This window comes from Halichoeres trimaculatus, unplaced genomic scaffold (genome assembly GCF_033239565.1).
Source record: "Halichoeres trimaculatus isolate MK-OKI-2021-1 unplaced genomic scaffold, fHalTri1.1 fHalTri1_scaffold_18, whole genome shotgun sequence".
NCBI classification, from domain to species: Eukaryota; Metazoa; Chordata; class Actinopteri; order Labriformes; family Labridae; genus Halichoeres; species Halichoeres trimaculatus.
In genome coordinates, this window is record NW_027437196.1 from 7,480,740 (window position 1) to 7,507,010 (window position 26,271).

The window sequence follows — 26,271 nt, forward strand, 5'->3', positions numbered from 1 at the left end:
ATTCTGCGTCTGTCTTCTCTCTTTGCCTCTTTCCTCTTTTTGCTTCCTTCCCTTTTTTGATCTCCTTGTTCCTTTAATTTATCTTCATCTAACTCCCCTCCTCTTCCTTCCATCCCTGTCCACCTTCCACACCTTCTTCTTTGACTCCTTTCTTCCCTCTTCCTCCTAACTTCTCTTTCTGTGCCTCTCTTATTCTCTACCTCTTTTTTTCTTACATTTTTCATCTTTACCACTTCCTTTCTTCCTCTTTTCCTTTTCTTCCTTTCTTCCTGTGTTCTTTCTTCCTTTCTTTCCTTGGCTGCTTTCACCTCTTTCTCCTCTCTTCACTTCCTTGTTTCTGTTTTATCATCCCCTCCTCCTTGTCTCCTTTCCTTCTCCTTGGCTATTCTCCACCTTTTATTTTTCCTCCACCTTTTATTCTTCCTCTGTTTCCCCTTCTTCTCCTTCCTTACCTTTTTTCTGTTTCCACAATAAGCGACTCAAGAGACAGGAAGCATTTTATTTCTGACAAACAGGAACAAACATACAAAACAAACACGCACACACAAACACGTGACGACACAGTGTGTGTGTTGGTGTCACATGATGAGAGGCGTCTCCGTAGACAGTCACAGTGATGAGCTGGATTATTAGGTCAGTTGAGGAGGGATTGATGGATTATTTTAAAGTTATTAAATTAATTTATTTCTGGGTTAACAGGGGCTTAAGCTCAGGAAATTAATGAAGTCAATAAATGAAAGTTTAAACATAAAAGAGTTTTAATTTCAAAGAGTTTGGGGGATTTAACCCATCAAACTTTAATGAGGCTTTTAATTTGTAAACGAACTTTCTCCGACTTTCTGAGTCTGATGATGAAACAACTGATAGAAAAAGGTAAACTTAATCACTCTCTGATGTGATGGGTTGAGGTTAAATTTATACAAAGTCGTTCAAACTTCCTTCTTACATCAATCATTGAAGATAAACGTGCTGCGTTCACGTGTCATGAGGAAAATGTAGCCTTGCGTAAAACATTAATGTGATAATGACATCAAAATGAAGTCTGAAGTTAAATACACGCTCTGTTTTCCACCCTCTCCTCCTTTTACTCGCTCTGTAAAATGAAAATGGAACGCACCCCGCTGTGCCTCAAACCATCCCCAGAGTTATCATCTCTCCCGCGTTATTATAGCTCAATTAAACATCACACAGAGTGGGGAACGGGGCTGTAATGCAATACTCAGAGGTTCAGTCACACACAGGTGAGCACATCGACCAATCAGAGCTCAGCCACAAACAGGTGAAGTGATAGAGGACACACTGATAGGAAGAAAAGAGGAGAGAGTGTGGAGAGGAAACAGAAAATCTGTGTTGGAAAAAGGGATGAGGATCAAGGTGAAGTTCAAAGAAACAAAAAGGAAGGAAGGAAGGGAGCAAGGACAGATGCAAGGATACAGGTAAGGATGTATGGTCGCACAGGTGCAATACTCTGTGTGTACTCTGGAGTATGAATACAAAGTCAGCAGTAACTGAAGCAGCTGCTGTAATGACATCATCATCCTCTCGCCCCTCCATGCAGCTGATTGGTTGAGTCGTGGAGTGATGTCACAGTGATGTCAGACCTCCATGCTGTCTACTTTAGGCGCCCTGGAGATCCACAAAGTGGACTGGTTGATGGCGGTTTTTGTGCGTGGCGTGCTGCACAGGGACAGGATTATTAGTATGACACAAGCAACCAGGATCTTCATCATCACCATCATCATCATCATCGTCATCACTATCATCATCTTCGGCTTCACACACACTCTGCAGCTTCAGACTGAGCATTGACTGTCTGAGGAAAAAACTCCAGATTCAGCAAGAATCACCTGAACTGACGCCAGGTATTCACACACACACACACACACACACACACACACACACACACACACACACACACACACACATACAGCATGCAGTGGGCAGTGAGCCAGCAGAGGCTGTAAATCAACTCTTGTTAACAAGACATGTGAGTGTGTGACCCGTCATAATCACTGAGTAAGCACTATACACACACACACACACACACACACACACACACACACACACACACACACACACACACACACACACACACACACACACACACACACACATACACACACACACACACATACACACACACATTAAAACAGCCTGCATCCTCAGCACTAACAGTAGTCACAGTGTAAGCAAATTGAGAGTCTGGCAGAAGCAAGGGCTGCTGGGAGTTGTAGTCTCACCTCCGGCTGAGCATCTGAAAACAACACGTCCCAGAAGCCACCAGGATAAGCAGCAGCAGGGGGATTGTGGGTATGATGACGTAGATGAGCAGCATACCTGAACAGAGACGCATGAAAACAACAACATGAGAGCTGAGTACAGCAGGGGTTAAAGGTCACGGGTTCAGCTGTTTGTACCTGAAGCTCCAGCCATGGTGACCTGATCGTCTTCTTCACCTGACGACTGTTTGACCACACCTCCACCTGCTGTGGCCTCTGAACACACACAGATAGAAACACATAAATCCACTCCAGGAGCAGCCGTCACTCTAAGGTATTCACATTAAAGAGGGGGTATTCTTCTTTCCCATATTTTAAACATCACTGTAAATGTTGTTGGTTGTTCATAATACATGTGTGCAGGTCATACATTTTCAAACTGCTTAAAATAGTTTTTTCACAAGCTTTTCTAACACAAAAGTCTGATCACATCTCTGCTCTGATTAACCTCCAGGGGGTGGGCCAATAAGAGGGGAAGGGGTTTGTGGAGCAAGAAATCTTAAAGAGACAGTAGTAAAAACAAAAACTTTTTAGACATAGGCCCAAGTTAGGGTTTGTAAAACATCAGGTTGTCAGGGTGAAAAAAATTAGGATTTTTTAGGCTGTAAATTGTGTTAAGTTTAGTTCAGTGTAGTTTGATTTTTTTTTATTCATGATATAATAAAAATATAAGTAAGATACAAAACAAAAAAGTTTTAAAATGAATCAAAAGGAGAAGAAAGAAGAAAAAAATCTTATGGTGTCTGCCCCTCCACTCACTCATGATTAAATAGACGCCTGATCAGACAACCAAAAATAAGGCCAGCATGCCTTTAGCTTTACAAAAAATAAATACATAAATAATAATAATAATAGTAGTAATAATAATGATAATAATAACATATATATATATATATATATATATATATATATATATATATATATATATATATATATATATATATATATATATATATATATATATATATATATATATATACATTTATTTATTTATATATATATACATTTATTTATTTATTTATTTATTTATTCATTTATTTTTCAAAGCGTGATGATTTGCAAAGCAACCCATAATTGCAAAATTACATCAACAAAAGAAAAAACAGAACCAAAAGAAACCCTTTCTTGATATCAATGGTAATAGTATTAACATTTTTGGCACTTTCATTTTGTTGATAAAGTTTTTTGATTATATTTTTGTGTTGTTTTTTTATTTTTCCATTTCAGGTGCAAAGAATTTTTTTCATCCTTGTATTTGTTAAGCATATTGTTTTTGATATGTTTTTTGAAGATACTGACTGATTTGATTTCTTTAGAGTCTTTGTCCAGGGTGTTCGATAAAGAGTCACCTTTAACTGTTATACTGTGTTCCTTAAGTGTAGTTCTGAATTAATGTTTTTAAAATATTGTTAATTCTCTTAAGTTGTAATTAATTCTCCTTTTAACAACTCTATGCTGAATGTTAGATGGTAATATTTCTTGGTAAGCTTTGTACAAAACATTGAGCTTCAGTAACTGTAGCCTAATGAACAGTGGGTGTGTCTGAGCTCTGTACTGACTCTTATTGCTCTTTTTTGTAAAATGACTAACGGCTGGATGGAAGTTTTACAAGCACTTCCCCACACTTTAACGCAGTATGTCAATATAAAGCCTTTTTCAAAATAAGACTAAACCCCCTCTTTAAAGTTAAATTCATCACAGATTCAAACTTAATTTTGTGAGACAACAGAGAGATTAGAACACCAAGGGTTTCCTTTTCACCTGTGACTCTTCCTTCTGGTGGGTCAACCTGTTTCTTTCCAAGAAGGCTCTCTGGAAGAAAGAAAAAGATAAGGAATCTGATTGGCTGATGGAACCTGTTTGGTTTAATAGAGTGAAGCTGATTGGCTGATGGAACCCGTCTGGTTTAAAAGAGTGAAGCTGATTGGCTGACCGTACCTGGTTGATATTTGCAGATGAAGTTGTGTTTCATGTTGCAGCGGTCATCGTTCCATTGGTAGAGATAAGCTCCGCCCAGACCAGGAAGTGCAGTTGGTTGATGGTACATGACGACGCAGGCCTCTCCTCCACAGGACGGCTCGTCAAAATACCAGTTCCTACAACATCAGCATCATAATCATCATCACCATCATCATCATATTTATCACCATCATCATCATATTTATCATCATCATCATCACTCACCTGAAGGAGGCGGGGCTTCCGTCTGTCCAGTAGTAGAGCTGTGGACAGGAAGTGAAGGTATTGCTGAGTTCAGGTTGCGTCTGTTCTCCATCCACTCGAGTCAGACCGATCCAGAAATCACCGTCGGCTATTCCTCCTCTTCCTGTTCCTCCTCCGGCCCCGCCCACTGCTCCTGAACGCAGCTCCTTGATTGGAGGAGAACATGATGTGAAGCCGACAGAGGAGGGAGAGGAGACGGACATGAAGGTGTGTGTCTTACCTGCAGCAAGTTTTCAATCTCTCTCTGCTCAGCTGGACTCTCAATGCTTAGCAGCGACCCTCCGTCCATCTCGCAGGCCTGACACGCCTCCCTGAACGCCACACGACTTGATACGTCATGAAAATATGCGATTTTATAACATGGCCGCTCTGAACCTCCCAGACACACCGTCTGACCTAAGAGAAGAAGAAAGACAGATACTTGAACATCTCTCCTCTGATCAAACTGCTGCTTCTTCAGTGAGTGTCTGTGATTTGGGATTTTGGCTTCTTGTCTCCAGCTGGGAGGTGGAGATGTCGTCCATCTTTCATACAGTTTATGGGTTACACACATCTTGTAGGTGCAAGGTAATGAAAGCTGAGCATGGTATAATCACAGTGTTAGTGTTATGGTCAAATGATGATGAGCGTGCACAGACTGAGCCTGCTGATCCAGAGCAGCAGAGCCTGCAGAGAGTCTGCAGTCATTAATACACAGTCTGCCTCAAACAGGGGCTACTCTCAGTGATTAGCTGGAGTCTCTTCTGCAACATCATCACTTTACTGTCAGAGACACAATTTCTGTCTACTGTAAAAACCTGCTCTGTGCCTCTCCTCTCTCTGCCTTCCTCTCTCAGCGCTCAGCTGTATCTCAGAGTCAGTGAAAATAAAATTAATAAATGTTCATGTTGAAGTGTTTCTTCCTCGTGCTGAGCGGTAAAGGTGAAGCGGAGGTTCGATCAGTTAGAGATCATGTTGCACCTTCTATGAAATTCACTTTCCGTAAATTTAATCACATTGTTCACACAGCAGCCATGTTGCTTTGACATCACTCTGAGGGTGTGTGGGTATGATACAGCATGCTTAGCTTTCCAGTTTAAAAAATAAAATATGATACATAACCTGTTTTTCTGAGCAGCTAACGTTAGCATTCTCTTCTCAACTGTTAGCTTTTTAATTTATTCTTTTTCCACTTTGAATGCCACGGCCTGACCTGGATTTAAACTGATTATTTATCAAAAATTAACAACTGAACACATCGTGAATGAGGTTCATCTGACAACAAAAAGAAAGATACAATCCCACATGTTAATACATGTTGATATACATGCACACGCTACCAATTCGACCTTATATGACCAACCATACTAAGTCTGCCATAACATATTGTTACATCTTTACATGCTGTAGTGTCATTTTTTCCTTAAAGAATTTGCTTTAAATCGACAAAGTCTTATATCCCAAACTTAAATAAAATTCATAGAACTATGTCTGGACTAGATAAATAAGTAAATTGCTGAAAAAAACACACAAAACGATTGACTTTTATACATATTTTTCTATATAGAGAAATGTAATGTCTGTATCCCTTAAAAATGTAAAAAAAAAAAAAAAAACTCTGACATGAACCAATCCACGAGTCGTGATGTTTTTGTTGTTAAAGCCCTATGCTGGATTTCTGCAAACACATAAGTGGAAAGAAACAGCGCTCTGGGAGACGTTGAAAACACAATATGAAAGTGCAACTCTCCAGCTTTTGATTCACATACTTTAACATCTCAACATGTGTTAACAATAGACTGTAAAAAAAAATAGATGTCATCTTGTGCGGTTTGAAGTGAGGTCGCCACAAAAACTGCTCCCCCTGGTGACTGGCTGCAGTATAGGTCAAAAAATCTGTCTCTCTAGTCATTCCAGATGAGCTGTGGTCAAAATTTTAAAAATTAATACACCTCGTAGGAATGTTTCTCATGTCTGATTGTTGTGGTGATTTGAAGATATAATTTGGCTGCCTTGTATTCAGGTCCTCTTTTTTCTTAAAGTTTAGTTTTCATTAGTTATACGAGGTTAAAAACAAAGTTTTAAGTCACGTTTAATGATGATTGACAGCTGCTGTTTTTGTGTATTTTTTCAGGGATTGTAAAATATGTCAGGAGGCAGAGTCAAAAAGTTATTAGACTCTCTATCAGTCTCTACTAAGCAGACTCTGGCTGCACAATTGCTACCAATGGCTGCGCCTGTGACGGAGGAATTTTGGCTTCAATACTGTGCAATAGTAAATGGTGGAGCCACACTGTCCACTCTATATACAGTCTATGGTGTTCACAAACACTCAACTGTGTAAAATGATGAAACATTATTAAAAAATGTTAATGCGTGTTAACATGTTATTAATAAAATGTGTGCTAACATGACTTTAAGTATAATAACACATGTAAACATATGCTGACATGACTTTAGACATGTTCATATGCTATTCATTTTACAAATATTAACACATCAACACAGCATTAAAAAATGTTATCACTTTAATAGATCTGTATTGAATGAAAATGCAAGCTAGGTCCTGCTAATGCTAACATTAACTGCTGTCTTACTGCAACAAAAATATGTGGTTTGTAACCTGGAAATTAGCTCAACCTTTTAATTTTTACCCAATTGGCTGTGAGAAATTAAGCTGATACAGAAATGTTAAAAACTGCAGTTCCTCTAGTGTCCACTTGAAGATGACATCAGAATAAGCAGACCACCACATACACACCCATTCTAAAAAGAGGATCTCTACAGCAAAAAACAAACAGACAGGGTTCAGAGCAGGGTTAGGTCTGAATAGCTCTATCAATCCATTTAAAAAAAATTTCAAATCAGGGTTTTGAGTAATTAATGGTGTGACTGACTTAATTGACAGGCGTACACAATAAAGCTTTTAGCAAAGAGGCTACAGGCCTGCCTCTTTACCTCACACTACCTTCGCAGGAGTTAGGCTGGGTCAACATTTCCAATATGGCGACTGCTGGCAACAGGCTTTAAAACTCAGCTTCAGAAACAAATGGGTGATGTCATCGAGACTGCGCCCATGTTTTCTATCGTCTGGAGTTTTTAAAGATTATTATTACATGGCTTTTTTTCTTATCCTGCCTTGTTAAATACACAACTCAGGTTAAAATATATAAACAACAAAGAATTATTCTGAACAACAAGAGCAACAACAGACAAAATCAGATCAGACACGTCACATTAAATCAGTCCTTAGAGGAGCCACACATACATGTAGTGTTTATGCTTTCATCGCTTCCTGTGGACACTGTGGTAAATTTTTAAAAACTCAGTGTAAAAATAAGATGAGATGTTAAAATGCTTAAAAATGTTTAAAAAAATGTTTAAAAGCTATTAAAATTGGATCCACATCACTTCACTACGCCATTAGTGATGTGTCCACTCAGACTTAGCTTTCCTACAGTATTTCAATCAATCCATCAACCAATCACAGCCTGTCACACCACCATTAAATAATTAGCTCATCTTTTTAACTAATCTTGAGTTTTCTGAGCTCTTCTAAAATTAATTAATAATTTGAGGAAAAACAGTCAAAACAGAAACAAACTAACTCACCGCTCACCACGCGCGCTCCTCTCGACTGGGCAATAACCATCACCATGACAACCCCGACTGTCAACAGCATGAAAGTGTGAAATGACGTCATTTCATCAGAAATAACAAATGAGAGATTAATCTCAGAGTTCAGAGATTAAGATAATCCTCGATGTTTAATCTCAGTTCTCTGAAAAACTCTCAGCTCTGTCTCTCCCTCTCCATCCTTCTCTGCTTTGCCCGTCCCGCTCTGGTGTGTGTGAGGGGGAGGAGTGTGTGAAGAGGAGGAGTGTGTGAGGAGGAGTGTGTGAGGAGAGAGAGATGGACTAGCCCCCCTCCATCGATCCCTCTGAGCTCAGATGTTTCCTCCTCTTTCATTAAACCCTGGGGACCACACACACACTCAGTTTAATTCACTCTCACACTCACACACACCCTCTCTCTCTCTCTCTCACACACACACACACAGAGCTAATCGATGTATGAGCAGTTTTGACAGACGCTTCTGGTCTGTTTTTAAACTGCTGTGTGTGAAAGTGTGAACCTTATCTGATCCTCAGGCCTCAGTTTTTTCTCTTTGTATTTATTTAACTGTGATCTTTATTTTTTTTAAGTCTTAATGCTAATACTTTCACTTTCTTCCAAGTTTGATTGACTTATTGTAGTCGTTGTGCTGTGTTAAACTAAAGTTTCACTGTCAGTAATAATGTGCTAAGCTAGGCCTACAGTTACTTTGCTGTTGATCTTTGTACCAAGCTAAGTTAAAAGTTTCTCTGTCTGTAACCTTTGAGCTAAGCTAATATTAAGGTCGTCTATCAGAAATTGTTGGACTACAGTAGGCCAACATTTTCCCGGCCTGGAATCTTTCTTCTATGCTAAGCAAAACATTTCACTGTCTGTGATGGCTTTTGAAAACAAGATGCTGCTTCCTAAGGGGCTGACATCAAAATTAATATTTGTAGGCAAAGCTAACCTGAATATTCCCTGCCTCAAATCTTTGTGCTGAGCTAGGATTCAAGTTTTTCTGCCTTCAATCTATGGGCTTAGCTAGAGTAAAACCTTTCCTGTCTCAGGCCTTGACCACATATGGATGTTTTTTTGATCGGATATCTTTGTTCTCGTTTAAAAAAAAAAAAACTCTGTCCACACCACAGAAATATCTCTGTCCATACGAAAAGGGAAAAACAGAAAATTATTGCCTCTGAAGCCTGCAATGCCATGCCTGGCCGATAAGTGGCAGGTTAGCAAAATGTGAAAACCATAGAAGAAGAACGTCATGAACATCAACAACACAATTTTTTTTTATTTATTTCTTCACTTTTTTATCCATTTAAAAAAAATCTCAGTTTGTTTGGGTGAAATCGCCCACGTTCGTGTGGTTGAGAGGCCCAATTGGACAGAAAAATATGCGTTTAGGAATATATCCATATTTGTGTGGTCCAGGCCTTAGATCTATGTGCAAAGCTAAGCTTAGTGTTTCCATATTCATGTTTCTTGTGTTAACTCCTTGATGCCTGTTGTCGAAACTTATGCAACATACCACGTCGGATCTCAATGAATCGAGGGTGACCTTTGTATCTCACTAAAGCCAATTGATTCATAATCTATACATAATCAAGAACCATATCAAATGCACTACGTCCCAGTATGTTAGTCAGAGAGTGAACTTATTATATCTATATATATCATACGTGAACTCAGCTGTTAGCAGCCTGTAGCATGTCAATGCTAACTGGTGTAAGGCCTGATGTCTTCCACAAGGTGAGGAGAAGGAGGTGACATCAACCTGTCCTTCCAACCATCATTACTGGGAACGAAAGATCTATCTCCAATAAGATGGACAAGCTAGCCGTGCTAATCCAGCAACAGAGGGAATACCAGAGGGCAAAGTGTCATCATGCTATTCACAGACATAGCTAACGGAGCTAACATTAGACACCAACGCCACATTGGAAGAACTTCACCTGCTGTGAGCGGACAGGATCCAGGAGACAGAGACTGAACAGACTGCTGAAGAAGCTCAGTCCTGGACCCTGTGGAGGTGGAGGCTGGCTGACTGGACAATGATGGACAAGCTGTCAGCATCTATTTTCTTATGGAGCTTTTTTCTCTTTCTATACACTTTCTTACTTTTGTTTTCTTGATTGCTGCTGTGACTTCAATTTATTGTACTTGTTACAATGACAGTAAAGTTTTATTCTATTCTATTCTATTCTATTCTATTCTATTCTATTCTATTCTATTTTATAACTTACTTATAACTATTCTATGCAATACATTTAAATTGAAAATCTCCACTCAATTAGACATCTTTAAGAATGCAAAAAAAAAAAAATTTTTTTTTCAAATCACATGATTGTAAATTACTTCAGGCAGTAAGGGGGTAAGCTAGGCTAAATATTTCTCTGTCTGTTATGTTCTTGGGCTAAGATAGGCTAAAACTTTTCCTGTCCTAAACCATGATGGTAAGCTCAGCTAAAAGCTTCCCTACCTTAAATCTTTGAGCTAAGCTAGGGTCAAAGTCTCCTGCTTGTGGCTAATCATCGGGGTAGCTAGGCTAACATTTTCCTTGCCTGTAATCTATGAGCAAAGCTAGGCTAAATGTTTCTCCATCTGTTGTTTCTGTTTAAGGCTTGGCAAAAAGTTCCCTTGCCTTAAATCTTTGAGCTTCACAAGGTTTAAAGCTAAGACTTTGCCTTCCTTAACTCTTTAAACTTAAGCTAGGCTAAAATCCATGTCTGGAATTTTTGTGCTAAGTAAACTTAAAATGTATTCACCCTGCTAAGCTTGCTAAGCAGTTGCTAAAGTTGCTTTTTCTGTAATTATTATGCTAAGCTAGGCCAAAAGTTGCTACACCTGTATCTTTGTGGGCTAAGCTAGGCTAACAGTTTATTAGCGTCCCCTTGCTTCTTGTCTTTCTGTCTTTGGTTCTAGTCTTATCTTCTCTTTGAAGCATGAGAGGAGCCATGTTTCACTGTGTTTTGTCTTTGTGCTGATTAGCTTAGCATCTCTTCTCTGTTTCTGTCCTGCGTGCTAATCTAGGGTAATAGTTAGTGAGACCAAGTACAGAAGGCAAGACACTGGAGGAGGAAATAAGGTCAAGGTTTTTCATCCCCTGCAGCCAGATGTACCAAACAGCTGACATCATCATTATTATCTTCATCATCTCCATCACCATCATTATCTTCATCGGTGTAGTCAGGATCGCTGCTGCAGCAGAAACAGTGTGTGTGTGAGAGAGATAGAGCTGTTAGTGTCAGAAATAACTTTCTTTGACTAACTTTTCACCACAATGTGAAGAGACTACTTTCTGTGGATTGATTTGACCTTGGTGATGTTTTTTTGTTTTGACCAATCAGAATCCAGCATTGGACACAGCCTGGCGCTAATGATATCAGACCCTGTGTTTGAGGAGCATCAGGTGTGTTTGTGTTTGATAATGTGAATAATTCATGTGTAATGTGTAATACGTGAATGGACGCTGTGTCTGGCTGTAAGGAGCATCAGGTGTGTGTGTGGGACAGTAAATGGTGCAGCGCTCACACTCAGACACGCTCAGTTCCATCTTCCTCTGATGATGACGATATGAAATCAATCTGAGCCTGAGCTGCTTCCAATGGCCCTCACTAAAACTGATCGACCGCTCTAACGGGACCCTGAACGCAGCACGGAAACATTCAACACGCCACCAGCAGCCTGTCGATCAATCCATCAACTGCTAATCTCTCTGTCCATCTTCATCATCATCATCTTTTTACTCATCATCATCGTCATCTTCACAGTGAATACTGAGGATTTAACCGGTGTGTTTTTATACGCTGACAGGAAAGTGTGTGTGAGCTCAGATCATCTTACTGACACACTTAGACTCTGAAACTCAAGCTGTGTGTGTGTGTGTGTGTGTGTATGAGAGTGTGTGTAACATGATTATGTGTAACAATAAGACGTTCTGCTGGTTGTGTTAAAGGTGTAAGAGGACAGGATAGAGGTAAAGGATTAATCATATTTATCAATGTGTGTGTGTGTGTCAGTGTGTGTGCTCAGTTTTTACCTTAAATTGGTCTCTTAAACAAAAAAGTTCACCAGAAAGTCAAACGCAAACAAGACTTCTCTGTTTGTATAAACATGTTTAACATAATGAAGTCCGGGACACACACACACACACATACACATGCATGCACACATTATGACCTGTTAGATCTCCCTCCATTCTCTGTATTGATCCCTGTATTGATTCACTGCAGGCGGCTGATCGTCTCCGTCCAGAAACACACTCCACTTAGCACTGATTACCACACACACACACTCATACACACACACACACACACACACACACACACACACATGCTCAGTTAACCTCGGTCAAGAGAGGAAGAAGAAGGAAGAAAGTGCTTTAACAGTTTCAGGACATTTACTGCAGTGAGGGTTCAAAAAGGCACAAACTTCAACAGAGACAGATTCCTGCAAGTGTCAAACTCCTAATGACAAAAAAGTACAGATACAGCGAAACTGAGACCCAGTGAAGACAGGTGCAGAAACTGTGAAACGAAGACTTCATAGAGGCAAATATAGTGCAACAGAGACTCATGAAGATACAGTGATACCGAGATTTCGTAGAGGTAGAGGGAAATTCAGTGTATTCATAGCCTTATGGACACAGATACAGTGAAACTGAGACTTTGTAGAAACAGATGAAAAGACAGGGAAACTGTAACTCAATTGAGACAGATAAATTGAAACTGAAACTTAGAGGAAATCAAAACAGTGAAATTTGAGTTTGGTAGAGAAAGACAGAGAAGCAGTGCAACCATAACCTTATGGAGACAGGTACAGTGAAACTGAGACTCTGTGAAATCAGATGAAGACACAGTGAAGCTGAGACTTGGTGGAAACAGATGAAAAGACAGGAAAACTGTAACTTGATTGAGACAGATTGAAACTGAAACTCGGGGGAAGTCAAAACAGTGAAACTTGACAGAGAAGCAGTGCAATCGTAACCTTATGGAGACAGGTACAGTGAAACTGAGACTCGTTGGAGACAATTGGAGACTCAACGAAACTGTAACTCAGAGAAGACAGATACAGAGAAACTGTGACCTGTAGTAGATAATTCAGTGAGACAGAGACTTGATGAAGATCAATACAGTGAAACAGACTTGGTGGCGATAAATACAGTGAAACTGAGACTTTTGGAGACAGTTACAGTGCATCAGACCTGGTGGAGGTAGACGGACAGGTGCTCCTCTTGCTACCAGGCCATCAAACTGGACACTGCCTCAAACAGCTGGAAGCAGCAGGAGAGTTCATCCAAACACAGTTCATGGAGGAGGAGGAGGAGGAGGAGGAGGAGGAGGAGGAGGAGGAGGAAGGACTTTAACCCAGCAGGGAGTCGAGGTGACTAAAGACAAGAAGGTTTATTGTTTTATGATGTACTATGAGTGATATGAATATTCACATTAAAACACATTCACTGTTGTGCGTGTGTGTGTGTGTGTGTTGACCGCCAGAAGGCCCGTCAATAAACTCAAGTGGTCCCTAAACTCCAACATTGTGATCAATAAGGTTAATTAGTGTGTGTGTGCCTGTGTGAGTGTCTATGCTTCCCTGTGTGTGTGTAATAAGAGTGTAATTGATGGCTTCCAGCGATTCAGCCTCTGAAATAATTAGCTTTCTCTTCTCGTCAATACTAGTCTGACCATCACACACACACACACACACACACACACACACACACACACACACACACACACACACACACACACACACACACACACACACACACACACACACACACACAGTATCGATCTCTGTGGTCAGTTGTGTTTCATTGTGAGGCTGACAGGGAGTCTTTACAACTGTAACTGTTCCGTCATAAACTGCTCTTGAGGGCCTTGAAACCTTTTAAGGACCAGGAAACCTTTTAAGGGTGATGTGTGTTCTTTCTACAGGCTCTACAAGATCTAATAAAGGGCTCTTTAAGGCCTGGAATCTCCTCAAGGATTTCTACAAACTGTGCCATAACTCTTGCAAACATCTGTTTTGCAATGGACAGTGCCATCTAGTGTTTTTGAGCCGTCATAACACCCAAAAGAAAGACAGTGGTCATAACGAGGTCAGTAACTGAATCAAAGAGCTGATGACGTTTAATTTGGAGTTATTGTTTCTTCATATCTGAATATAGAATATGTCACAAGCTAAAATTCTAAAGCTATTTTTTCTGTTTTAAATACTGTAGCTCTAGTGAACTAACACTGATTCTGTCCTAAGCTGTTAAAATGTAGGCTATGAGGCTATCAGACTACCAATTTTTTCCCCCAAGTAATAAACTGAGCTCCTGTTGGCTACAAAGCTAATGTAAAAACAAACACTTTGTTTCTTTCCTTACAATCTCAGCTCTTCTGAGCTTCAAAGCTAACTCTCACTGTGTCCAAGCTAACACACTGAGGGTCTGTTAGCTGCAAATCTGTTAGGGTAGGTCTGTTTCTGTTCTAGGCTAACATACTGGGGTCCTGTTAGTTACAATGCTAACAGTTTAACGCTAATTTTCTTTCCTGAAAATGGAGCTTTTGTGAGCTAACATTGATTCTCCTAAGCTAACACACTCACCTCCTGTTGCTACAAACGTATCAGGCTACCTATGTTTGTCCTTAGCAAAGACACAGAGTGTCTAGTAGCTTCAAAGCTAATGCCCTGTTTCTGTTCTGATCTAGCAAAACAACCTCCTGTTAGCTATGAAACTAACAAGCTAGCACACCGTTTCTGTTTTTAAATCTGTTTGAATTTTTTTAAAGTTCTTTTAATCTTATTGTTTTACTGTATCTTTTTTTAAAATCAGCTTTTAATTGAATTTTAATTGTTTTCTTTTAATTTGTTCTGTCTGTAAAGCACTTTGAATTGCCATGCTGAAATGTGTTTTTGGGTTTACAGTTTATTGGGGTTGAAATGATTCATCAAGAAAAGTTTACAGATATGTTCAGTAATACTGTCAGCACAGTCACCTCACTTCACACAGATGAGGGCAGAGCTTCTCCAGGATAATCCCGGTTCAGTCATAAATTCAGGACCAGGATTTTATCTTCTCAATAAATTAGTCTTCCAGGTCCAGGAAAATAAGAATCTCTCTGTTCCAACTTCACAGTGTCCTTTCCAGGACTTTCAAGGTTTTCCAGGACTTTTAAAGTCTTTTTTACAAAGTCTGCTGGTTGCAAGAATCCCCTCCCCTCCCCCCAAAACAAAGAGAGAAATGTTCCAGGATGATGTGAAGGGCGTTTCAGTCGTTTTAAAAGCATTAAAAACAGCTGATTCATAAAAACATCCTGAGAACAAAAACAGGACATGATAAAAACAACAAAAGAAAAGTCTTTCATAAAATTTGTCCACAGGTCATGTGACCCAGTGATGTCATCATGCTCAGTTCTCTAGCTGCCATTGCTGCGTCTGTGATCCATCACATATGGCCATGGAGACGTAACCCTTTGGTCCGATTGGCTGAGCAACGGCGAGACACTGACCAACAGACACCTGATAGAGACGGTTAGACTTCTGCAGGTGAGACAGAGAGGGAGGTATAAAAATAAAATCAATCTGCTTTCTGTCAGAACAGAAGACAAGAATCTCTGTGAATATCTGTGTGTGTGTGTCTCACCCCCAGGCTCCACTGCTGTGACCCTCCCGAGCCGTGACACTTCATTAGTCTGGGAGGGTCAAAAGTCCTGACCTCCGACACGTCCAGACACAGCAGACCCGCCAGGACAAGCTGACCCTCCTCATCATAGCCCCAGTCCTACACACATTTACACAAAAAAAACCTTAGCCTTCCTGATTGTCTTTGATTTGTTGGAATAGTCATTTAGAAAGGTGCTCACCTGTTCAGGATCTCTGGGGTCACATGGTCGTAGGACAACAACTCCACCTTTCTGACTGGCTCTGCCCTGAGCCACCAGGCAGCGCCCGGTTGCTAAGTTACGGAGCTGAAAGATCGCAGAAACAAAGTTGATACATTTTTTAACACAGAGAACCCAGAGCTGAAGAATAAAAGTTAAACACTGAGTGGTGCGTTCAGGTACCCGTCCTCTCTGCAGGACTTTGGGACGCCTCATTCCTTTGTTGATAAACACAGGCTGCTGCTGCTGCTTGTTGCCATTGGCAAGAGTCTGCATCTCAGGGTACACATTGTCCAGGTACCACCGGAACGAGTGACACTGCAGCCGCTTCCTCAACGCCACGCGCTCGCTTACATCACCAAAATTCCTTTCCCTCAGCTCAGGACGCAGGGACAGATACTGCTCCTGATTGTACCATAGGGACAGTGATGTCACAGAATGCAAAAGCTGTTTTGTATTTCACGGTTTAATCTCTGTTTGTGTGTGGGAGCTTACCTTGTACTCATCCATCCAAACGTTAGCTAGCCGCAAAGAATTATGGGCCATTGTGTCCTGTCCACCTGGTGAGCCGTATGGACGTCTTTTTCTAAAAATGTGACCGACTCTAGAGCATGGAACGATCAACAGCTGACCCCCACACATCCAGATCTGAAACACGCACACACACATACTTGTTTTGTCACACCTAGGGGACTCTGTTATTGGGCTAACAGCTAATTTTGACCCTAAAGTAACCACAAAACATGCTCAGACTTCATATATCTCTTGTTCAGTGCGCTAAAGTATCTTCATGTTTAACTTTTCCTGTAAGGACGCACATATTCTGTCTTCCCATAAACCACCACTAGGGGTCACTTCCACAAATTGGTCCACAGAACAGATTTTTTCATTACGCTCTATTCACTGACAGTTAATAAATCACAGCGCTCACCCTGAAGGAGATCTCCAGGTTCTCGCCTCCCCAGATGTCCATACCACCGTCATATTGTCCAAGCTCATTAAAGTACTTCCTGTTCATGGCGAATAGACCACCTGCCATGGTAGGAGACCTTGTGGGGGTTGCAGAGATGGGTATATTTGTCTCTTTGGTAAGTTTACCGATCACTTAAGTGAAGTTATGTAGACAGATAATCTTATCACTTGATTATTAGTTTAGGTAACAGGCTAACTCAGGGGCTAACTATTTCCTGGCTTCTTAGCTCTCCTCCTAAATGTAGCATCTATTGATAAAATGGTCAGCTAGCTTTTGTGACCCAGACCTGATTAACTGATAAATAGCTGAAGTGATTAGCTAATATGTAGCATGTTAGCTGATGGGTCAGCTGGGTTGATTAGCTATCAGTTAGCTCAACGCCTAATCAGACAGCTAGCAACCTGATTGAAAGGTAAACAGTTACTCAATCGGTCAGCTTGATTAAAATAAGTTTTAGGTTAGCTATTCAGTTAGCCCTTTCACTTATCAGTTAGTTAGTGATTTGAATGCTAAGTCAGCTAACTTGTCAACTATCCAGTTAAATGGTTACCTGATGGGTCCGACGGCTCCCTCAGGCCCGTTGAGCTGGGCAGGGGGAACAGGGTCCCACTTGAAGTGCAGCCCCCAGTTGAAGCCTCCCCTGACAATGGGTGAGGGCGAGTAGGTGAGCGTGTCGGCAGAGATGATATCAATGACGGGACAGACGACCGTATGATGGTCCTTCATGATCGGAGCCAGGAGAGGTTGCAGCCAATCAGAGTTCACCTCACAGTGACTGTCCAGGAACACCAGCACCTCACCTGGACAAAAGAAAGCATAGATCAAATAAGTAGGAAGCAAGGTTGCAGGGTAAGGGATTCAGGGCATAGAGGTTACAGAGAGAGGATTTAGGATGTGAAGGGTCAAGGATGAAGGAGGTATGGATGAATGGATTAAGGTGTTAAAGGTAACAAGGTAATAAGGGTGAAGGATGTAGGGAGGGAGGATCTACCTGTAGCATGTGAGGCTCCTATCATGCGTCCTCTGATGAGTCCTTCTCTCTTCTGGTTCCTCACCAGTTTCACTTTGTCATGCAGCTCCTCCCTGATGTACCGATCCAGGTCGTCTTTTAGCTCCTCTGGACCAATCAGAAACATCACAGCCAGTCAAAAACAATCCTCTGGCTCAAACTTTAAATAAATCATGAAGAGGTGTGTTACCCAGCTCGCTGTGGTCGTCTACCAGGATGATCTCATGCAGCAGGTACCCAGATGTTCTGTCCATCACGCTGTGGACTGTCCTCAGCAGGGCGGAGAACGCCTCGTTGAAGAAGCAGATCACTACGCTGGCAGAGGGTAGAGCCAGGGGGTAAACCTTATCTCTGCACCTGTGGAGGGAGATTAACTAGCTGTTTAAATCACCAACCATCTGATAACTCATGAACTTGTTTTCAGGTTGGACAAGGTGAAGTTTGGCAGGGACAGAGAAGTCATGTGACAGCTGTTAGTGAGCAGCTTTACTGAGTCTCTCACACAAACACACACACACACTTAAAGGTAATCCATCAACCAGCTGTCAAGTGAGAGCGAGTCAGCTGACTGTTGGCGTTTAACAACACACACTCACTGGGGGTCTCTGGTGTCAGGCAGGTCTCGATGGTACCCCAGTCGGGTGGATATGAGGACGTTGAAGGCATGTCGATGGTAGCCAGTGTCTCTCAGCTCTTGATCAGCCTCATTAAAGATCATTCCTGTAAACACACAAAAACACACACCATAAACTCATTAGGAAAATGTTTACTGGGTACTTTCTTCTAACACTCCTAGAACACCACGCCATTTACCCATCTCCGGTGACAGCTCCGCTCCCTTATTGGCCGGTTGATGCCGGCGCCCTGCCTTCTGCTCCACCTGGACCTTAGTGATTGGCTGGCTGCGGTGCTGCAGCGGCATCCTGCCATGGCCAGGCTCCGCCCCCAGAGAGAAGTACAGAAAAAGGAGGAGGGACCAGGTTGCCGAGGTGACAAGGCAGCCATAACAGAAGTACCTGAGCGTGACACTCGCCATGATGGATTAGCGAGCATCGCCTTACATTACACCGCTACAGAAAGAGAGACAGAGAAAGAAAGTTTTCAGGTGTCTGAACCAAGCAGCTGAAGACGCAAACTTTGATAACCTGTCTCCACAAATAAAGCTTTGTTGATCATCAGCAAATATTCAGTCACATTATTATCATCATCATCGCTGTCAATCGTCGGGTCGATAACCTGATCAGCCTGTCTGCGCTCCTCTGTGTAAAAGTGAAATTTGAACAGGGCACTTTATTTAAACGTGTCAGTAAAAAATTCACCCTTTAAGGGGCAACCTTTGACCCCGTTAAATCACTAACTCCAGCCTCATGTGACTGACTTCATGTCTTTTCACTTTAAATCTCTTTGGCTTTAAGATGTTTGGATGTATGTAGCATGAAGTACTCAGCTGCACAAACTGATGTTAGTATGAATATTTAGTAGACACATTAAATACCATACATACATACAGGCGTGTTTGAGCACGACTACTTACTGACACTTTATAGGGACCATTTTAACAACGTACAAACCAGAATTTACAAGAAATCATTAACATTGAAAGAGCTGATGTCAGCAAACACCTGAGCAGGTGAGTTTAACTGTGTCAGGTGCTCTCCTGTAAACTGGTTAATAATTCTGAGATGTAAAATGTCAAAAAGATTTATAATCCCAAGTGTCCTCACTTCCAAACTAGACAACACACGTTTTCTTCTTCTTCAGATTTTATTTGTTATAGTAGATTACAGTCACCTGTTACTCATAAACACATTTTGATCACAGGCAGTGGTGTCCTTTTAGAATATATCCAACACTCAAAGGCATTAATATCTTTCATTTCTCTACTGAATAAAGAGAACATTTTTTTGGATTATGATGGTGCTTTTTTTCCACATCTGCCGGATTATTAATCTGCTCTATAAATCTCAGTTTTTCAAAGGGAGATTTAAATTTTCGTTTCCAATTTGAGGCCACAGACCGATGGATTTGGCAGTCACAGGGCCTGAATATGATGATTTTAACACTCAAAACCTCCAGTGAGAATAATTTGAGGTCTGAATATAAAATAACCCAACATGAACGATCTAGGAGGAGAGAAATAAACAGACTGAGGGCTCAGTAGGCTGTTATAAAGATATAAAACCACTCTGACAGCTCGCTGAGATAATAATTACAGGTCCCTGATACGTTCATTAACCATCTAAATCAACCAGCTTTCACTAAACTATCTGTTTACAGGTTTAAGTTAAGCCTAGAGCTCTGCTAACTAAACCCTGTCCGATAATGGAACCAGATAGCTTAGCGGACGTTAGCTACACTCAGAGGAGGAATGTGCTAATACCTGAGCTTTACGTGAGCTTAATGTCACACCAAAACACACCTGTTCCTTTCAGTCTGAGTCTGTAGCGTCACAGGTGAACTGTACTCACGGTTCATGAGCCTGTAGCGGTTTGCTCAGCGGCACTCCGGCCGGCGGCTCCAGCCTGGCGTTGGGTTACAGGTTAGTTAGCTCCGGAGCTAAAGTTAGCGGGTTTTCAGACGGAGTTCTGGCTGTAACGGCAGGTAAACAGACCCTTAGCTTAGCTTAGCTTAGCTCAGCTGCCAGAGTCTGAAGCCCCGAGAGTCTGCATCAAGTTTCTCTCAGAGACATTATCAAGTCAATACGACATGCTTCACGTAACTTCCGCTCAGTAACTTCACAATAAAACAAAATATACAGACTGAGCTTTATGCCATTGCATCAAGTTCAACGAAATTGATTCAAAAACACCAGAAAACAACAAAATGGTAAAAAAAAAAAAAAAAATGAAAAAATTAAAAAAAAATCTTTAAAAGTACCTGGGCTAGCTATAACCTTTATCTCTTGAAGACTATCTTGAGTCTGTTTTAGCGTGATTTATTGACCCAATCTGAAAATAGGTTCCTTCAACCAAACCCAGGCTTAGTGTTACATAAACACATTAAATACTTTTCATAAACCAGCTGACTTAAACTTGATGCAGAGGGAAACCTCGAGCATTTCCTGATTAACCCCAAAATCTGCAAACAAGAACAGACACAAAAACACACACACATTCTGGAGACACACATAGATTTAAACCAGGACCCTATGTGAGGTTTTAAAACCAAGAGGATCTGCTGCTCTGTGTCTTTGTTTCTGTGATAGAGCATGGAGCATAACTTGTGAAAGAGTGTGAAAATGTGTGAAAGTGTGTGACAGTGTGAGGCTGTGATTTACCACATTATGTGGAAAGAAGTAGGAAGAAAAACCATATCTTTGGCATTTCTTCAGTGTTAAAGAATTAGTCTGAAGTTACACAGTTTGGCCACGAGGTGTCACTATCTGACCGTTCAGTAAAGAAACTGCATACAATAAGCCACAAAATGAAGAATCACTATGAAGAACCACAATGTACATGAAAGAGTTAAGCAACAATGTACATTTTCAACATTTGAACAAGCGCCATGGGGACGTTAGATTTATAGTATAATAATAATAATAATAATAATAATAATGATAATAAAAAAGATATATATATATATATATATATATATATATATATATATATATATATATATATATATATATATATATATATATATATATATATAATATGTATTATTATTTTTATTTTTATTATTATATTGTGTATAAATTATCCCCTTTGGGATAAATAAAGTATTTTTGATTTTTTTTTATTCATTTTTTAATTCATTTAACTTCATTCATTCATTCATTCATTTCATTTTTCATTTTCCATTCATTCATTCATTCATGTACGCTGTTATAGTTATAAATGCTCTTTTAAAAGACTAAAGCAGTTGAATGCTTTGTTTTAATTCCCTGTAAGAAAAAAAATGTAAAAAAAAAAAAACATCAAGTAAGTTTTTTCCCCACATGTAAACACAGTATCAATACTAGATTTTTATTACCGTTGATACTGGAGTATACATGCAAAAATAGAAGCATAGCAATAGCATGTTTCCATATAATGAGTAGTAGTAACACTAACACTACTGCACTGTGGTGTTAGATGTTTATGGTACCTAATATTGGCACTGCAGTATAAGTACTTCACCATTCAATATACATAGTACAGCAGAACTAGATGCTTAAAGTTACGTAATATTACATACTGTCATACTAGTAATGCAATATTCAATTTATATGGTACTGCAGTACTTAGGCCGCTGTCAGTGGAGCTCAGGTGTGATCAGGTGTGGTAAGTGTTTTATGGTGGAGTAGCAGCTGGTGTCTCCTCTCTCCTCCTCCATCAGTTTCTCCTTTCATCTCCTCCTGACAAGGAGTGGCAGGAGGCAGCAGAACATGGTTAAAGATAATAAATATGATTTATTGTCTTTAACAGTAACATAATGTCTCCTGAATAATGAAAATAAACTGAAAAACAAAACAAAACAAAAAAAAAGTTCCTGTTTGAAAGTTTTTGTAAAGCTGAGACTATGGTCCATAAAGATTTCTGTGAGCTTCAGTTTGAGGCTGATGACAGATTTATACACAAGTTAATGTATCTATGTGTGTGTGCGTGCGTGTGTGTGAGATGTAGCGCTGAGTGTCTCTCTGTGTTCCTGATCGTCTCCTCCTCTCCTCTCTCCTTTCATCTTCAGCTCCTCCACGCTCTCTACGTCCTTCTCACGGTCAGCTCCACCTGCTCTCCTCCTCTCCACCTTTCATCTCTCCTCCTCCTCTCTCCCCCCACCTTCTCGTCCTTTCCTCTGTGACTCCTGACAGAATCACAGCCTGCTGATAGATTTAAACCCTGAAACTAACTTAAGGTCAAAATAAATCACATTTAAACTTTGTATTTTCTATTGTAGCCTACATTAGAAAAGCAGCCTGTTGGGGGCGCTGGTTTATTTGAGTTTAACTGATTAGAATTCAAATGTCTCTGATATTTTATTATGTAATAGTTTTATTGTACTAGCTGAAAGATAGTTTTAAAGCTGACTTCTTGTTTATTCTGAAGGAGAAAGTGACCGTCATGTTTCTGTGTTTACATAACACAGGTACAGGTGAGCGTCCAGGTGTGTGTGACACTCTCAGGTTACCTGTGTGTGTGTGTGTATGTGTGTGAGTGTGAGTGTGTGTTTGGATCAAACACTCTCTGCTTGTTGTGTGTTTTCACCGACTCATTAACTCCGAGGACATGAAGGACGGTCTGTCCCCTCAGAGACATGTCCATCACCAGCATGTGGCAGTGGCTCAGGGGGAGACAGGGTTGGTAGTTTGATCCCGGCAGTAGAGACCTGTTTGCATTTTCAGGAGGGTCACCTGTTGGTTTATAAAGATGGAGGTCAACATAATGACCCAGACTACAAGGCCTCACAATGGACGATAGAACTGGTTTCTCGGGGTGAGCTAGGCGCCCCCTGCTGGATTCAAGGTAGTCTGTTAAAATATTGTAAATGTATTTTTTACGGTGCGATTTTACGGTTTCATGTCTTTGTTTTTACAGTTTCTTTACATCTGTGTTTTTCCATCTGGTTTCATGTCCTCTTTTTTTTTAACTGTTTTATTTTTTCTTTGACTCTGTTTCATCTCTTCTTCTTTTGTTTCTTACTGTTTCATCTTTCTTCTTCTGTGGTATTTCAAAGGTTACTGTTGCCCACATATTACTGTCTCCCCTCTATCAGTCGGCCATGTTGTTTACTAACAACCAGCTGATCACTGAACTGATTATCAAGTTAAACCTTCTTTCCAGTTTTAAAATATGGGACATACACCTGATGACATCATCTGGTCACATGATCAGTTTGCTTTAAAATAACTGTGTGTATTCTATAAGTGTAAGTATCTCAATCTTTATCACACACACACACACACACACACACACACACACACACACACACACACACACACACACACACACACACACACACACACACACACACACACACACACACAAAGCTGGTGTAAATGAAAATGGCCTGGATGCAAAGAAACAGATCCCTTTTTTCCACCTACAGTTGTCCGCTCTGTACAATCTGTTCAGAATCAAGTGCTGAGGCCACAAGATCACAGGTGTGTGTGTGTGTGTGTGTGTGTGTGTGTGTGTGTGTGTGTGTGTGTGTGTGTGTGTGTGTGTGTGTGTGTGTGTGTGTGTGTGTGTGTGTAAGCTATCAGCATGCCTCTGAGCAACAATGTTAGCGTGGCTAGCGTAGCAAACATTCCTGCTGCGGATCAACGACGAGGACAAAATAACAGCATCAATCATGTGACCAGCTCACACTCACCTGTCCACAGGTAACAGACATATAAACGCACACACACACAAACACACACACACAGATACATGACACCTGTGGCTTTATCTGTTTACACTAATTCATATTCGACATGCTCGCAAACAGAAAGACAGACAGGTAGACAGACAGGCAGAAAGATCTGTAATCAGAGCAGTGGTTTGTGGGTAATCAGATGAGTCAGAGATCTCAGGTGTGATTAAAGGTGAATAGTTTATTTTTTTTCTTCCTGTTAACAATGAGTCATGTGACTCATTATGTGACTGTTTCCCGTTAAGCTCTGAAACGATCTGACGAAACAGAGAGGAAACCTGCAGGGAAGCTAACTTAAGTTAGCGTGGTGAGTAGAAACAAAGACAGAAAACAAATCAGAATAGGAAAAGCACTCAGGGAGCGCAACCTCCTCCAAGAATATTGTGCTTGTGACGCAACACTTAAGTCCTACCGAGGTTTGATGGAGGATAGTTGGTAATGCACCCGGAATCAGGACCAGTCTATTGGCTAGTCCTCTGTTGTACTGTCCAAAGTTGGAAAAGCAGTCGGCCATGAAGTGACTAGCACACACATGCACAGTTTTACTGAGCATAGCTGGCACATTTCCTTGATAAATGAACTCTAGACACTTAGTCTTGTCTTATTCCGAGATGGGAAGCTTGTGCCTGGAACTATGTGGCTGTTAACAGCCAAAAACAGAGCAGTGATGGCTCTTCAACTTCTCCATCATCCTCCCCACTGCTGAAGAGATTTCTCTCCAGATGCGGGGAGGGGGTGCGGGGGTATCTGCGCCAGTGGACCAATCAGGTCAGACTTGCTCCTGATTGGTCAAAAAAGGGAGTCGCTGACGTTGGCAAATCCCCAAAATCCAAACAGCTCGTTTTAGGTCAGGATTTTACATTCACAAGCACAAATATCACATTTTGTGGGCTGGGAGGAAAGCCAAAGACCCACAAATTTCCCCAAAAAGACTTAATAAAGTGATTTTTGCATAATATGGGACCTTCAAAAAAAGTCCTGGATCCAGATGGTGATTTCATCCAGCTCCATTCGTTAATTTTTGAGTTATATTGTTCACAGACAGACAGATAAACTCTCCCAAAAACATAACCTCCTTTATGGAGGTAACTACATCAGGAGTGATACTTGAGCTCATTATGAGCGCCCCCTGCTGGAAATATGTGCAATTCGCCCCATGTTTAGAATGTAGATACTTTACAGTACTTCTAAAGGAGCCCAGGAGCAGTTAGCTTAGCATAAAGAGTGGAAACTGATCTCCTTTGGAACACCACTATCCTTTATACCCGTGTGTGTGTGTGTGTGTGTGTGTGTGTGTGTGTGTGTGTGTGTCCCTCATATCCTCTCAGTATAATCTCTGAAATGTTTCCATCTCTGTTTACTGATTCTGGATTAAATCTTTAATCTGTTTGTTTCTCAAACTGAATCTTGCTTCTTTGTGCACCACTCCGCTTTAACCACGGAAAAACAAGATGTCTGAGGTGTGACGGTGGGATTCAGTCATCTTCTCGCTGAGCGTCCATCCGAGGTAGAGACACAGGCCTGATACGTCTCACACACACACACAGACACAGATTTGAAAAAGTGTGTGTGTGTTGTATTTGTTCATCTAGCTGGTGAATAATCTTTGTCATTGTTAAAGTCACAGAGTTTTTTATTTTACACCACAAGGTCAAACTGAGAAGACAAAGACTGGACGACCTCAAAGCTCTGATACAGACTCAACATCTCTCTCTCTCTCTCTCTCTCTCTCTCTCTCTCTCTCTCTCTCTCTCTCCCTCTCTCTCTGTCTCTCTCTTTCTCAGGTCTGGACTCGTCCTGTCCGTCTGGTTTTTAAAGATAAACTTCATTCTTCGCTAGTCGACCTCAAACACTTCCTGTTCTGTCAAAACAGTAGAAGAAGAAACAGCTGCTGCTACTTGAACACCTTACAACTCACACTACATGAGGACCAGGTCTAGTCCTGGTCCTGGTACCAGTTCATGTTGTTCCACTGGTTTCGGTCCAGGTCGTCGTCCTCTG

At 40.8% G+C, this 26,271-nt stretch overlaps 2 protein-coding genes across 2 annotated transcripts; both read right to left on the minus strand.

The window, feature by feature from the left end:
• Positions 1 to 523: 523 nt before the first annotated feature.
• On the minus strand, positions 524 to 8,343 carry chodl (chondrolectin). The gene is made up of 8 exons (XM_074693693.1): positions 8,094 to 8,343; positions 4,723 to 4,898; positions 4,464 to 4,648; positions 4,218 to 4,375; positions 4,041 to 4,091; positions 2,418 to 2,495; positions 2,241 to 2,337; positions 524 to 1,677 (listed from the first exon to the last, which is right to left on the minus strand). Exons 1-8 carry the CDS (start codon positions 8,182 to 8,184, stop codon positions 1,596 to 1,598), a joined length of 918 nt encoding a protein of 305 aa, XP_074549794.1. The 5' UTR covers positions 8,185 to 8,343; the 3' UTR covers positions 524 to 1,595.
• A 6,618-nt stretch (positions 8,344 to 14,961) lies between these two features.
• Positions 14,962 to 20,657, minus strand: galnt11 (UDP-N-acetyl-alpha-D-galactosamine:polypeptide N-acetylgalactosaminyltransferase 11 (GalNAc-T11)). The gene is made up of 12 exons (XM_074693988.1): positions 20,406 to 20,657; positions 18,751 to 19,007; positions 18,534 to 18,657; positions 18,128 to 18,294; positions 17,920 to 18,045; positions 17,479 to 17,728; positions 16,887 to 17,004; positions 16,451 to 16,603; positions 16,139 to 16,360; positions 15,938 to 16,042; positions 15,718 to 15,855; positions 14,962 to 15,614 (listed from the first exon to the last, which is right to left on the minus strand). The coding sequence occupies exons 2-12, from the start codon at positions 18,971 to 18,973 to the stop codon at positions 15,483 to 15,485; spliced, it is 1,758 nt and encodes a 585-aa protein (XP_074550089.1). The 5' UTR covers positions 18,974 to 19,007; positions 20,406 to 20,657; the 3' UTR covers positions 14,962 to 15,482.
• Positions 20,658 to 26,271: the final 5,614 nt, after the last annotated feature.